This window comes from Apis mellifera, linkage group LG1 (assembly GCF_003254395.2).
Source record: "Apis mellifera strain DH4 linkage group LG1, Amel_HAv3.1, whole genome shotgun sequence".
NCBI classification, from domain to species: domain Eukaryota; kingdom Metazoa; phylum Arthropoda; class Insecta; order Hymenoptera; family Apidae; genus Apis; species Apis mellifera.
In genome coordinates this window covers 125,623-139,326 of record NC_037638.1, presented here as the reverse complement: position 1 = coordinate 139,326, position 13,704 = coordinate 125,623, and the positions used below count along the sequence as shown (strand labels likewise).

The window sequence follows — 13,704 nt, the reverse complement described above, 5'->3', positions numbered from 1 at the left end:
CAACGAATCCGTGTCTCCTCTATCCCTGTATGGAAATAGGCCAATTCGGTCCATTCCGTTATCGGGATATCGCTGAAATCCCGATAGTTTTTTGCGAGGAAACTTGTGGCTGGGAAAGATTGGCGCGTGTGCACCGCTCACAAAGTGGTTGTGATATGCTGATACGAGCGTTCATATCACAGCCAGCTTTGATGAGCGTGGCGTCGCGTCGAACCAACGATTCTCGTCATCGATTCTCGTCCAGTTTCCATCCAGTTTCGTCATCGTTGGGTAAATACTTGTAAGATTATAGGCTCGGTTTTCCGGTAAAACCAATCGTAACGTTGCTCCCCTTTTTACGCTCGTAAATCCATTCTCCGATCGTTTTTTCGCTCGTTCTCCTATAGGCGGCGTGAGATCGTTTTCCCGCGAAATACATCGTTCCATCGCGAGCCATTTTAAAGAAAAACATTTCCCGGATCGAGTCCCGTCCCGATACGGAGAGCGAGTCTTCACGCACAGTTTCCAATTTCGGGAAAGACTCCTCTTTCACAGTCCACTTCCTCTCATGGATTCGCAGGATCCGTGAAGGACGTGATCGCGTTTATTGAACACCGATCTCGACGTCACTTCCTTATGCGTCATTTCCTATAGATTATATCTTCTTTCATTTTTTTTTTTCGTTTCTTCTCCTCAAATCGTCAAACGAAGTTGCGCTTGAAATAATTAATTAATTCGTCAGAATTTGAAGATATCGATACATGTGAAGAATATGGTATTTAAAAGCTCGTTGTTTCAAGATTTTTAAACAAGGGAGTTAATATTCGATCGTTCTAATTTATGAGTAGAATAAAATACGACGAATACGCCATGTTGTCGAATAACGATAGAATGATTCACCTCTCCGAGTCCAATTCGTGTGGTCGTCGAACAATGACCTTCTGATTCGTACGGATGCGGGTATACGAAGGAAAGTATTCGAGAATCGTCGCGAAACGATCGATCTTTCGCAATTGTAACTCGTTCGACTCAATCCATCTTTTTATCCGTTTGCCGCTTCTTTTCCAGGTTTTTCTTTTTTCACCGAAAATTCGACTGTTCCTCCCATCAGAGTGGTTGTGATGTGGTAACTTGGACTCGTATCACAGCCAGCTTTGATGAGCGGAACGGTGCGATTTGTATCTTCTGTCGAGATTCAAACGGCAACGGCCGATATGTTTTCTCTCTTTTAAATTAAAAATTACGCGTATGGAGAAAATACGACTTCAGAAAATGTGCGAGTGTATGAATTTATCCATATTATCTTACGATATCTCTACTTTGTTCCCTCCTTTCGTTTCCCTTCATTTGACCAATTTTTCTTTTCTTTGTTAAATCACGTTTCCTTAAATATATATGTATATATATACATACATTTATGTATATACGTATATACAAAATATCCGTTTCCACGATTTCCTAAAAGATATATCGTATATGTTATGTCGATTCACAGCTCATGTGCAAAATGGCGCCCCTCATTGGCAAAGAGATGACGGAAAAGATTTTTCTGGATAGATACATCGCTCTCTGCAAAGACAAAGAATTTTATACGAGAAAAATCTGCGCGTCGCACTTTGGCAAACTTTGCTCCGCTGTTGGGAGGAAGACGCTTTTCCGAAAATTGGTAGGTATACGTCTCTCTCTCTTTTCTTTTTTTTTTTCATTTTTGTAAAAATTCATATCTCGAATTGATTGTATTATTTTCAAACGGATTCTAACATCTCTTTTAACTCTCTCACAGTTCCCGGTATTTGTCGATCTGTGTTGCGATACAGTGTGGGGCGTCCGAAAAGCGTGCGTGGACGTTATGATGCCGGTTTCGTGCTGCATGACCCTTCAACATCGTCGATTACTCTTGGCAGATCTTCTTGCCACGCATCTTAACGACGACTCGAAATGGGTGCGAATGTCTGCCTTTCAAATTTTAGGACCATTTATATCTACGTTCGCGAAACAGTTTACCGAAGTGACTTATAATCAACACGGTGAATTAGTATTTACCAGCCAACAAGATACTCGTTTCAGGTATGAAAAACGTTTTTCTTTTTTTATTAATCTCTGTTTCATCTATTTCTGCTCCCGCATTGTTTTAATTATTCCGCTTTATTTCTTTTTCCAATCTTATCCGATTCATTTTTCATTCCATGTTATGTTATGATCTCTTAATGTTTTCTTCTTCTTCTTCTTCTTCTTTTTAATCGAAAAGAAAAGAAAAAATATATCATTTTATTACAGTATAAGGTATTTGTACGAAGGAATATTCCCCACTAAGTGCGCGATACGGAGTCATACACTCGACGCGGAGGATAATAATTCTAAGGATAACTTCAATTTATCTGTGATAATACAAAAACCAATTTTCGAAGAAGACGATGACGAGGACGAGTCTCAGGAAGATCATATTTCCAGAATGAGAGCTTATAAATCGAAGGTACGACGTGTCCGTAAGTAACGAACCGACGCGAGATTAGTTCGTCCTCCTCCCCTCCCCCATTTCCTCCCATTCGAAAATAATCATTTCTCTCGAGTTGAGAAGCAGAAGATCGATTCTTTCGTTCGTTCGATCAACGAATTTATTTCCCACGAGACTCGACAATTATTTGGTAAATAATTTATTTCAGATACAGAGAAAGCATCTGAAAAATGACAAAGATGATCAAAACACGTTGGACGACACGGAAAATTTTAATCCATTCCTGTACTATTACATAGCACCGGATCTTCCACTGGACGACGAACTTGTCGAGGCTGCGAAAAAATCTGCTGCGCAAAATAACGTAAATCGGAAACAGCCGTTGATCGGCGTTACAGCTTCTAGTAAAGCATCGTTATTGGATAACATGCTAAAAGAAGACAAATATTCGACGGACAAATTCGATGTGATCAATTTCAACGATCAAGAGATCGTTCCTCAACACTTGATCGATTCGTTCTTGTCGATGGCAGAGCCGGAACAATGTTCAGACATGGGCACGGATATCCCTCATCACTGCGCTTTTAGCTTTCCCGCGGTTGTGCTCACGTTGGGGAAAGAAAATTGGCCGTATTTGAAGCAGGCTTACCAATCTTTGGCAAGCGCCAATCAATGGAAAGTGAGACGCACATTAGCCTCCAGTATCCATGAAATCGCTATTATTCTCGGAGAGGAACTTACCGTCACTGATCTCGTTCCGATCTACGACGGGTTTATCAAAGATCTGGACGAGGTCAGAATAGGTGTGCTCAAGCATCTAGCGACATTTTTGAAAATACTCAAGCCGACCGATCGTCGCCAATATTTGCCAAGACTGAAGGAATTCCTTTCCACCGATACCGAGTGGAATTGGAGATTTCGAGAAGAGTTGGCTACTCAGTTGTTGGAAGTTGTGAATCTGTTCAATCCCGCGGACGTAGAACGGCACATAGTATCATTGTCTCTTGAATTATTGCGCGACAAAGTTGCTGCTGTGAGATACGTTGCGCTTTCTTTGGTACGATTTATATCTCTATATTTCTCTTCTGTATTTTACTGCTTTCACGAAACAGCGAAGACGCTTGGATTCATTTTGCAATAATTGCGTTATGCTCGATATATTTACTTTACTTTTGTACACAGGTTACGCAAATAGTAGCTCATCTGTCTGACAACGAACGTCACGTAACGGCGCTGTTTCAAGAGCTTAGATTTTCTCTTGTATATGCAAAAAAATGGATCAGAAGGCAAACGTTCGCTTTTGTATGCGCCAAATTAATATCCAGCAACGCCATCAGTGGGGATAGATTTTCCCAGGAAATGTTACCCAATTTGTTAAAATTATCCACCGACAAAGTACCAAACGTGAGATTAGTTGTAGCGAGAACATTATCGAAGAACGTTATTCCTATGGGATGTAAGTATTTATTTTTTGATATATTCGCGATATAAATCACGCTTTAAACTTTAATTGACCAATTGTATGTTGTATTTTGATATTTAGCAGAATGGTTGGGAGTCGAACAGGCGGAAGAAGTAGAGAAAAGGCTCAGAGAGATGAGATCAGATCCGGATAGAGACGTTCGAATGCTAGCAGGTGGCGAGGAGAATTCTGTATTAGATATATTGTCGCAAACGAAAACCGAACAATCGAACAAGAACATAATGTTTTAACGAACTCGAACGAGAATCAAGTTCTAATTATTTCCTGCCACGTGAAACAATTTTATATCGAACTCTGCCAAGTGAAAGAATGAAGAAGAAAGGATGTCGTATGAAAGTTCTTCCACGTGTGAATTATCTTTGTAAAGTTTGTAAGAGGAAAATTAATTGGATGGAAGAAATAACAATTTTGTTATATCAAGAAAACGAATGAAAAAGTTTCTTCGAAGGATAAGCTGGTGTATTTGTGATGTATAAAAAAAAAAAAAAAAAAAAAAAAAAAAAAAAGAAAGGGAAAAAAATATGAGCTCAAGTTTTACAGAAGCGAACAAACAAAATATAATACCATTTAGTGCAGTTAAGATAGAAAAAGTGCAACTTAGCGTTGTTGTTGCAACCAAGGGACCGATGCCCTTTTAGATTATAAGACAGATTATAAATATCAATGGTTAAAAGACATTGCACAGTTATATAAGAGTGTGTGTGCGTGTTTAAAAAGAAGTGAACATACACTGCCACTCAAAAGTATTAGGACATTCAATTGTAATAAATACTTGTAAAAAGTTATGAAATCATCGAATACTGAAAATTTCACTAAATTTTATGTACTCTATTTTGTACCGTATTAGAGAGAATATATTTTACCGATAATTCCTTAAATATTTCTCGCCAATAATAATAAATAATTATATTATCGTCTCATATATCGGTATATCAACTGCGTATTCTTATAATTGCGTCCACAAATCTAGTAAATAATCATAATAATATGATTTCTTTTTTCTCTCTCTCTCGTCTCTTAATCTTCTCGGGATTAATTTTATTTCTAGAAATTTACGATTTTTCTTCGATTTGCAATACTTTTTTTTTAATTTATCCTTCTCAATAGGTTCATAATTTTTTACGCTGTTTCAAATTAAGAGGAAACGAATAAGATTGCTATTTCATAATTTTAATATCAAAACTTTTTTGTGTATTACGTGTAAATAATGTCTTCCCATCATATTCAGGATCTTTCTCTCCCTTTTTCTCTTCTCTTCTACCTTCCTTGGTTTTTGTCTTCCTCCGATATCTTATGTTTATTTTATTCTCGTCACAATATGTCCTTCGTAAGCGGATATTTTTGTCAAGTCCATTTGAACGATTTTGTTTTAAGCTTAGATTCATCATATACATAATATTTTTTCCAATTTTGTCAATATTCAGTGTGAGTAACATAACATACTTGTTCTTTGTCATGGCGTTGAAGATATTTTGAAAATAAAAAAAAAAAAAACGAGGATCTTATAAATTTAGAAATGATCACAAGATGTTTAAGTATCATAATGAATACTTATCGAGATTAATAATCTGATTTCGATATTGGTTAATATCAATATCAATACGCAAAGCAACCGATGATTTTGCTCCATTTTATCAATCCGATCGATATCCTCAAAGAGATATCGAAAAAATCGGAAAAAAAACGAATTCGATTTTATTAACTCTCTTATTTTAATGATTTTCAATGATTATTTTTCAACTGTCAATATTGATCAATATTGATTCCGAGTATTTCATATATGTTCTTATTATTGAAATTATTTCATTCGCTTGATTTCATTTATTTGTGTAATTGTATCGGAGGAGTAATTCGTCTCTTTTATTTCTCTTATATCTTTTCAACATATCATCTCTTGCGTTAAGAAACCAAGCAATGTTCTAATCTCATTTTCTAGCTTATTTTCTAACTTATCTTTCTGGGATATTCAGATTTCTTTATTTTTCACATTTATCTTTAATTTTTATAAATGAAAAAAATTTAAATTATTATGAATCTTTTTATACAGTTATCGAACACATTTTTTTTGTTTTTATCACAATTTCTCTTATGTAGAATATATTTTTATTAATACAATGTTAACTTGATTAGAAATGAATTTTTTGATACTCGATACTTCTTTTCTTATCCAACTATCATACTTCAAAGAAAATTGATTACGATAGAAGAACAAATTTGATTCGAAACTTGTGTTTATTAAATTTTCTTTTTCTTAAATATTTATGTGTATAATTTTATGCGTGAAACACATTCATTGTATAAATTGAAAACAGATTCAAAAATTATTCGTATGCAATATAATTCAGTGTATTAGAATATATATTATAAATTATTACAATTATTTATTTTGAGATTTTATAAAAATTTAAAATTATTCAATTCAATTTGATTCAATTTTTTTCTCTCTCTCGAATTTCTTTTTTTTGAAGTGTATACTTCATACGCTTTAAATTTATCAAAAATAGCAAACGTCCTAATACTCTTGATCGGCAATATATGCGTTGTTTAATATTCATGACTATATACGTATACTTACGTTGCTGTTTACTATTGTGATCAATTTGTATTTGTTTTTTTTTTAAGTCCCATAAGATAAGTCGGATATTACTAATTAGAGATATTACGTCACCGAGATCTTGGATTCTTCATCACGTGATTATAACATATTTTCTATAGTGTCATAATATGTTATCTTTATTTCTCTTTAACGCATTAATTTGAATCTTTCTTATCTTATTAAAATTATTTTAAAACAAAACTTGCGCAATCAAGAGAATTCATTTTACTTATTAATTTTGTTCTGCATGTTTATTGACTCATTTTTTTTTTCCGTACTATGATTTATAATCTTTGTTGATAAATACGTTATTAATATATTTAACAAAGGTAACGCGCGAATCTTATTGTTGATGAAAGTAAAAAAGAACAAAAGAAACTTGCATTACATTGTGTAATTATCGTAATAGTCAATATTGTTGCTGGATGCGAATATAAAGATTCGATATCGGTATCGAGATTGAAATATAAAGTATATATATATATATATTATCGAACGATTTAAAGAGAAATGTTCAATCATTTTTTAATCATTTTTTCCTCGATATTTAGATTCTAGATTTTAGTAATAAAAATCAATATATATATAGTCCTTATATAAAAACTGAAATATCGAGCAACGAACGTATTGAATTATCTCTTAATCATTAGATGGCGCATATGTTTCTGAGACGACACGTCGAAAACATTACGTTCCTTAGAGAAAAAAATTCTAAATTTCCCCTAGTTCTTTATCCCTAGATATCTGTTTATTGGAATATTCGTCAACTATTATTAATAATTTATCATAGTTTCCGAATATATATATATATATTTTTTTAATTTTTTTAATCAGATGAAATCATTTTTCATCGCATGTGAAATATTTATTTTTTAATCAAACAAAATTATAAAATTCTATTATACGTATGGAAACAGATCTCACATTATTACTTTACAATTGTTTCTCGTTCGTTGCGAAAGCAATATGAAATATGCTATAATGGAACGTTTCAAAAACTTTCCCACATCAGTAAATGATATATGAAATCTTACAAAAGAATCTAAGTGATTATTACAAATTATTTGTAAAAATCTTATTTATTTTTTGATTTATTTCTCTTTAATTCACACTTGTATTAAATATACTTTTATTTTATCAATGATGATGATGAATTTCTTTAGAATTTAGAATTTCGCTATAAAAATTATTTTGATCTCATGGAATTTTGATTCAAAATTTTAATCATTAAATTTCTCTTTACAAACTTGGATAGGGAATATTTATTAGGAATATTATTTCTCGTTAAAATAATTTTTTAATTTGACTTTTTATCTGCATTCTCCTTTAACTTAATTATTGATTAAAAATTATACACGCTTGAGAAAAAGGAGCAATTTCAATTTCTTAAAATAAAAATTAAAAGAATGGATTTAGCGGTCAGCGTTTGTTTTTTCTACTTTTGCATTTATTTAACTTTGAACGCCATGAATCTTCTAAAAGTTTACAAGTTTAATTTTTAAGTTAAGGACTTATATTTTTTATTGCATATTATTATCGTTGCCATCGAAAAATATTTTCGAAGCGCTACCTAATTTTATCTAATTTTTACATAATCGATTCCTGAAATATGAACGCTCAAAACATGCTAATGAAAAAATCATAAACAATTTGTCTTTGTACCCGTCGGATAATATTAATACCTCGTTATATTTTGAGAATTGCTTATACAAAAATTAAATTTTTAGATAATGTTTCGAAAACGTTTTGATACCAGCAATAATATAGTAATAATATAGTAATATAGTAATAAAAAATAGTAATAGGTTTTAATTTAAAAATCAAAAATCGATCTTTTGCAAGATCAAATAAATGGCAGTACAATCTGATTTCCTTTAAAATATTTTCATTATCATATATCTCGTATTTTTCGAGATATCTTCCCGAAAAGATTAAAATTTGATTTGCCTCGTGAAAGGTGATCTTTGAATTTTCTCAAAGCGAAATCGAGGATTAAGACCATTTACAAATTATTATTTTATAGATAAGATCGGAATATTCGCAGGTTCGTGATTACGATTAAGGATAAAGATAAAGTACGATTGTACGAGATTGTTATGAACAATAATTAAAGTCGAGTTTTAATATGCAAAAATATAATAGCGTCTTTTGACGTTCTAACGGTACTAGATTAAACGTGAGGAGAAATTGTGCTTACTATCGTCTCGTATGTTGCATCGATCCCATCGATTCTGATTTTCTCTCTTCATAATTCGATGCAACTGGGATGGGTGACAATTACTGTGATCTTTGTCTACACGTGATTTTATGCGAACAATTCTATTTCATCGTAGATATATATACTTTGATACGATGTAAGCACGGTTTATCTTAACCCTTTCTTCTCCGTTTTAAATTAAACAATTGCAATTTACACGAGGTCGTTTCGAAAGCCTTATATGTCCATTTAGAAATTTTTCGACGATTTTGTATATTACGAAATTTGTATATTATTAAATGGCACGAAAAGAAGATCACGTTTGTACAATTTATACGATAAAATTAGTTTATAAGCAACAAAATATAAATGAGAGAAATACAAGTTGTTAAGTAAATGAGATCTTAAGAGATCTAATGTAAAAAAAAAAAAAAAAACATGGGTCGTTAAAATAAATAAAATTATATTACATTATTTGTGAAAACAAAATATTATGAAATAATATCATCAAAATATTTGTTAATTACCCCAATTCTTTACAATCGCTAATATTTTGCGATATTTTAAATTAAACAAAGGCGAAGAGGGAAGAGGGAGGGGGAGGGAGAGGTAAGAGAAAAAAAAAGTAAACTGTAGCATTGTAATTGAAACATAATGATTAGACTGTTCTGTAAGCAACGAAATCTCGTTACATATGAATACGAATGAAGAAAGAAAAGTTGTGTTTAAGATATTCTATATAATATATATTGTGTATTTGCTAATAAAACAAAAAAAAAAGAAAGAAAAGAAAAAAAAAATATACATCATGCGATTTGTTACAAAACAGTGTTGAGGTTATTCGTTTCAATAATAATTTCTTAACTGTTAATTGCTAAAATAATAACTCAGAAGTAAAATCAACGATTTTAATTTGTCTACTTCTAATTCTTTCTTTATTCATGATATTCCTCTCCTCGTTTTTCTTTTTCTTTTTTTATAACATACATTTTATATGTACTTATTTTTTTTAAAACATATCGCATAAATCTTACATTGACATTGACATCGACAATTAAGATTAACGCAGACAATCGAGAAGCTGTATTTCGCTTCGTTCGTAGGAAAATATTATCGTTAACAATTATAACCAATCATCAAAATATACCAAGAAATTTTCCTGGTGGACAAGCGGGCAATTGGCAAGCTTTTTCCTCCATCTCGGTCTCTGCTGTGCTACAATCGCGTAAACAGTACCGCCATCTTATTTGACGGCCTTTACCACAAGTAACGCTACAACTACTCCAATCTGTCCATTTGCCCCATTTATTATTAGATTTTGATTCATTTTCATTTTCACGGCTTATCCTTGGAATATTCGTAGACGTATTTTTAACGATACGTCTACTCACCGATCTTTTTTTTTCCATAGCATTTTTATCCGGAATCTTAACGAGTTTATCGTGCTCATTGGTAATTTGAGTTGGATTCACTTTTCTCTCGTCGAGAATTTTTGACGTTTTTGTAGATCCAACTTCATGACTTGTCGACACACATTTTTGAACAATTTTAGGCGATTCTTTAAAAACGTCACAAGCAGTGCTAACATTGGAACATAAATCGTCTATCGCGCGTGTTTTAATTTTACTCTTTTCCGAATCAATTTTTATGTTTCCTTCGGTGTTTAAATAATTTTGAAGCTCACTTACCTAAAAAGAATAAAACTTATTTGTATTAAAGAATAATTAAGAAAGAGAAAAAGAACACGTTGATATATATGATATGATATATATTTATATCTACTTTCGTTACTAATTTCTTCGCGAGTTCTTTAACTTCTTGAATCGATCGTACAGCTCGATTATTATTATTATTATTATTATTATTCATTTCATTAACCATTGAAAGTTGATTTTTGTCTCGATTGGAACATCGATTTATTTCAGAGCTAGGTTCCCGAATGTTCTCGTAATATTTTAATTCCTCTTCTTTATTTAAAAAACCATGATTCGATTCGGTATTTTTATCTCTTTTTATACGTAATTTTGTATCTTGCGGCGGCAAATTTTCTTCATTTTCCACAAAACTTTTCCGCTCCTCGTTTCGCTTCTGCATCATTCGCTTCGCATTCGTATTTTCATCTATTCCGGTATTTGAATTGTCATCGCTGTTTTTTGTCTCCTCTATTGGTCTTTTTGGCGCAACAGAAGAAATTGATGAAACATATCTCAACATATCGTCATTTATTTTATTCTTATCAGATGTTTTTAATTTTTCGTGCACTGGTAGTAACTCAATATTTTTAAAGATATCCCTCCTATCGACCAAATTTTTCGATTTTACGAATCTATGATGAAAATTATTTTCATTACTTTTCTTATCTATCGCATTAATATTTCTTTCTTTTTTCAATTTATCCTTGTTCTTCCCTTTATTCGTTTTTTTCTTGCGAGACACTTTCGATCGGCTTATATCTTTCGGATGAACATCTTTTATCGGTCGTAGAAAATTGTTCGATCCATCATGTTTCTTTCCCATATGTTTTTTCTTTTTCCGTTTTAACTTTGTTTTCGTTCCATCATAATTGTCCTTCTCTTTTCTTTTTTTTTTCCGTGGTAAATTTGTATTCATATCGTTAATCAAATCCGATGGATTTAAATTCTTATCGAGTATACTTGTTTCGAGTATCGATCGTTTCTTTTCCTTAGATTTTTCTTTTTCATTAATCTCAATATTTTGAGAATCAAACGAGAGAGAATTTTTCCCTCTTAAGTACTCTTTATTGTCCTTATCATCCTCATCATCGTTTGCCTTATAATCGTTTCGTTTTTTCCTAACTAATTCAACCGCTAACATAGGATCTGATAAATTTTCAACTTCTGAATTTTCTTCCGACTGCCGATTCGTATTAAGCATATTATTCAAGGATAATTTTTGCAACGTTTTAATTTCTTTATCTGGTGTCTCATCTACGAATTTTATATTTCTCTTTTCTAACGCGTTTACTTTAGTTACGTCGAATGATGACGAATCGATAATATTATTATTCTTGAATTTATCTTCATACACAGAAATCACAGCGTTAAGATATTTCGAACGATCTTCATTCTCTTTTCGATGTTCATCAATTCCAATATAATTAATTTCTCGTTTCGTATCGAGCAATGTTGCGTCATCGTTGTAAGAATTTTTTCCAATTGATTCATGAATATCTTGATCATGAGGAAAAGAGTTAGCCAAATCTTTCAAATAATCTTGTCGATATATAATTGGTTCCGACTCTGATTTGCTTCTTTTCACTCGTACGTGTGTTTTTAAAGAATCGGAATCGTCGATATCATTCGTGAAAATACGCGGTTCATCGTAATCTAATAACGTCTTCCTTTTACCCTTTTCTTCTTTATTTTTCAATTTTTCCGTAGAATATTTTTCCCTATTAAAAATTGCGCATAATGTTCTTCGTTTCCATCTGTAACCAATCTGATACTTCGGATACTTGTTATTCCCTTTCGTGGACTTTGACAATGCATTATTGAACGATAATAATGTATCATTTGTGTAATGATTAATCGTATCTTTCGAAGCACTTGGCATTAATAACCTCTTAGAATAAATTGGAATATTTTTTAATTTATTTTTCAATAATTTTTGCAATTTTTTTATATCGTTAATTGTACTTTTCGAATTATTATTACCATCAAATCGATTCGTAATTAATAATGGATCATATATATACGTACCATTTAATAAAACGCTTATAAAGTCTTGCACAACATGCGTGAAACTTAGAAAAAAGTAATTAGAATTTTTTAATGATCCGCAATTTTGGGAATAATAATAATTATGGTAATGACATGTGGAAAATTCAGTATCAACAATATTATATTTTTCGGTTTTGATGATAGGAGCAATTAAAAGAAGGATGGTAAGAATCCAAATCCCTGTGTAAGTTGAAAATTTCAGCATTACATATGTTATTTCAAACTATTTATGTTATACCGTTCATTAAGAATCCATTTCTACTATTTTATTATTTTATAAATTATTGTTCATCAAGACTTGTTAAAATAGTTGTTACTCCAAGTTTTTGGTTACTTCAAATTTTCTTACATTTGCGATTTAGCATCGATTGTATTTCGATGGATCGAGACTTAAATATTAAACGATATAATTTTATTATTGAATATTTTGAATATTTATATTTTGGAAATTTGTTTCGTTATAAATATCAAATTAAGTTTTTTCTTTTCTTTTCAAATATCATGTTTTTTTTTTTAAATAATTTATATCATACGCTCTATATTATATGCATATTTTAAACACATTTGAAATTCGATTAACATTCAATAAAATAAAAAACAATATCTTCGTTAATTTCATTAATTGATTCAGTATTAACAAATATAAACAAAAAAAGAGTTTTTAAATTAAATTTCCTAGCAAGGAGAAAATATAGAATAGATATTTTAAGGGATTTCGTGTCTCATATTCTGAAATACCGACCTCGAGAAAGATCACATGTTTCTTGCGCCATCTAACAACCATGTAACTATTTACGGAAAATTAAATCTGTCAAAACGTATAATGAAACATATAAGAAAAAAAAATCGTGCTTATACAACTTTATAATTTTAAAGCTAAAATGAAAATGTTATTTTTTTTATAATAAAAAAATTTTTATCCATGAAAAATATAATTAAATAATAATTAAATATAATTAAATTGTTTAAATTAAAATAAAATCATAAAATAAAAAATAATAGAAAAAGATTTGGTGGTTCAGTTTGCTATATTTTCTATATTTATTAATTTTCTTAAATGAAATTATGTAGTTTTTAACACATGAGTTAATGTAAATGTATTTCGATATTCTCAATAGAAAAATATAATTTATCGAAATATTATTAATTTAAAAGATAACTAAATATAAATAAACATATTCTAAATTAATAATTTGTAATTATAAATATCTTATTCGCAATATTATAATATATATGAAAATAACTGAAAATAAT

At 30.9% G+C, this 13,704-nt stretch overlaps 2 protein-coding genes and 3 non-coding genes across 17 annotated transcripts in view; 3 read left to right on the top strand and 2 right to left on the bottom strand.

Annotated features, from left to right (window-relative positions):
* LOC726544 (serine/threonine-protein phosphatase 4 regulatory subunit 1) overlaps positions 1-4,437 on the top strand; it is a 106,419-nt gene extending 101,982 nt beyond the window's left edge. For 12 of the 13 annotated variants that reach the window (XM_006557376.3, XM_016910803.2, XM_006557380.3 and 9 more), the window contains 6 exons: positions 1,475-1,645; positions 1,763-2,046; positions 2,257-2,452; positions 2,643-3,491; positions 3,617-3,890; positions 3,978-4,437. In XM_006557376.3, the coding sequence (XP_006557439.1) occupies positions 1,475-1,645; positions 1,763-2,046; positions 2,257-2,452; positions 2,643-3,491; positions 3,617-3,890; positions 3,978-4,147 (1,944 nt within the window). In that variant the 3' untranslated portion in view covers positions 4,148-4,437. The remainder of the gene's footprint in view (positions 1-1,474; positions 1,646-1,762; positions 2,047-2,256; positions 2,453-2,642; positions 3,492-3,616; positions 3,891-3,977) is intronic. The other variant, XM_016910793.2, reaches the window with a different exon arrangement.
* Positions 122-210, top strand: Mir2-1 (microRNA 2-1). Its single transcript, NR_031522.1, has one exon. It is a non-coding gene; the product is annotated as a microRNA 2-1 (primary transcript).
* Mir2b (microRNA 2b) lies at positions 128-205 on the bottom strand. The gene has a single exon (NR_127369.1). It is a non-coding gene; the product is annotated as a microRNA 2b (primary transcript).
* Positions 1,071-1,154, top strand: Mir2-2 (microRNA 2-2). Its single transcript, NR_031523.1, has one exon. It is a non-coding gene; the product is annotated as a microRNA 2-2 (primary transcript).
* Positions 4,438-5,213: 776 nt separating the features above from the next.
* Positions 5,214-12,850, bottom strand: LOC113219398 (MATH and LRR domain-containing protein PFE0570w-like). Its single transcript, XM_026446104.1, has 2 exons — positions 10,493-12,850; positions 5,214-10,398 (listed from the first exon to the last, which is right to left on the bottom strand). Exons 1-2 carry the CDS (start codon positions 12,653-12,655, stop codon positions 9,847-9,849), a joined length of 2,715 nt encoding a protein of 904 aa, XP_026301889.1. The 5' UTR covers positions 12,656-12,850; the 3' UTR covers positions 5,214-9,846.
* Positions 12,851-13,704: the final 854 nt, after the last annotated feature.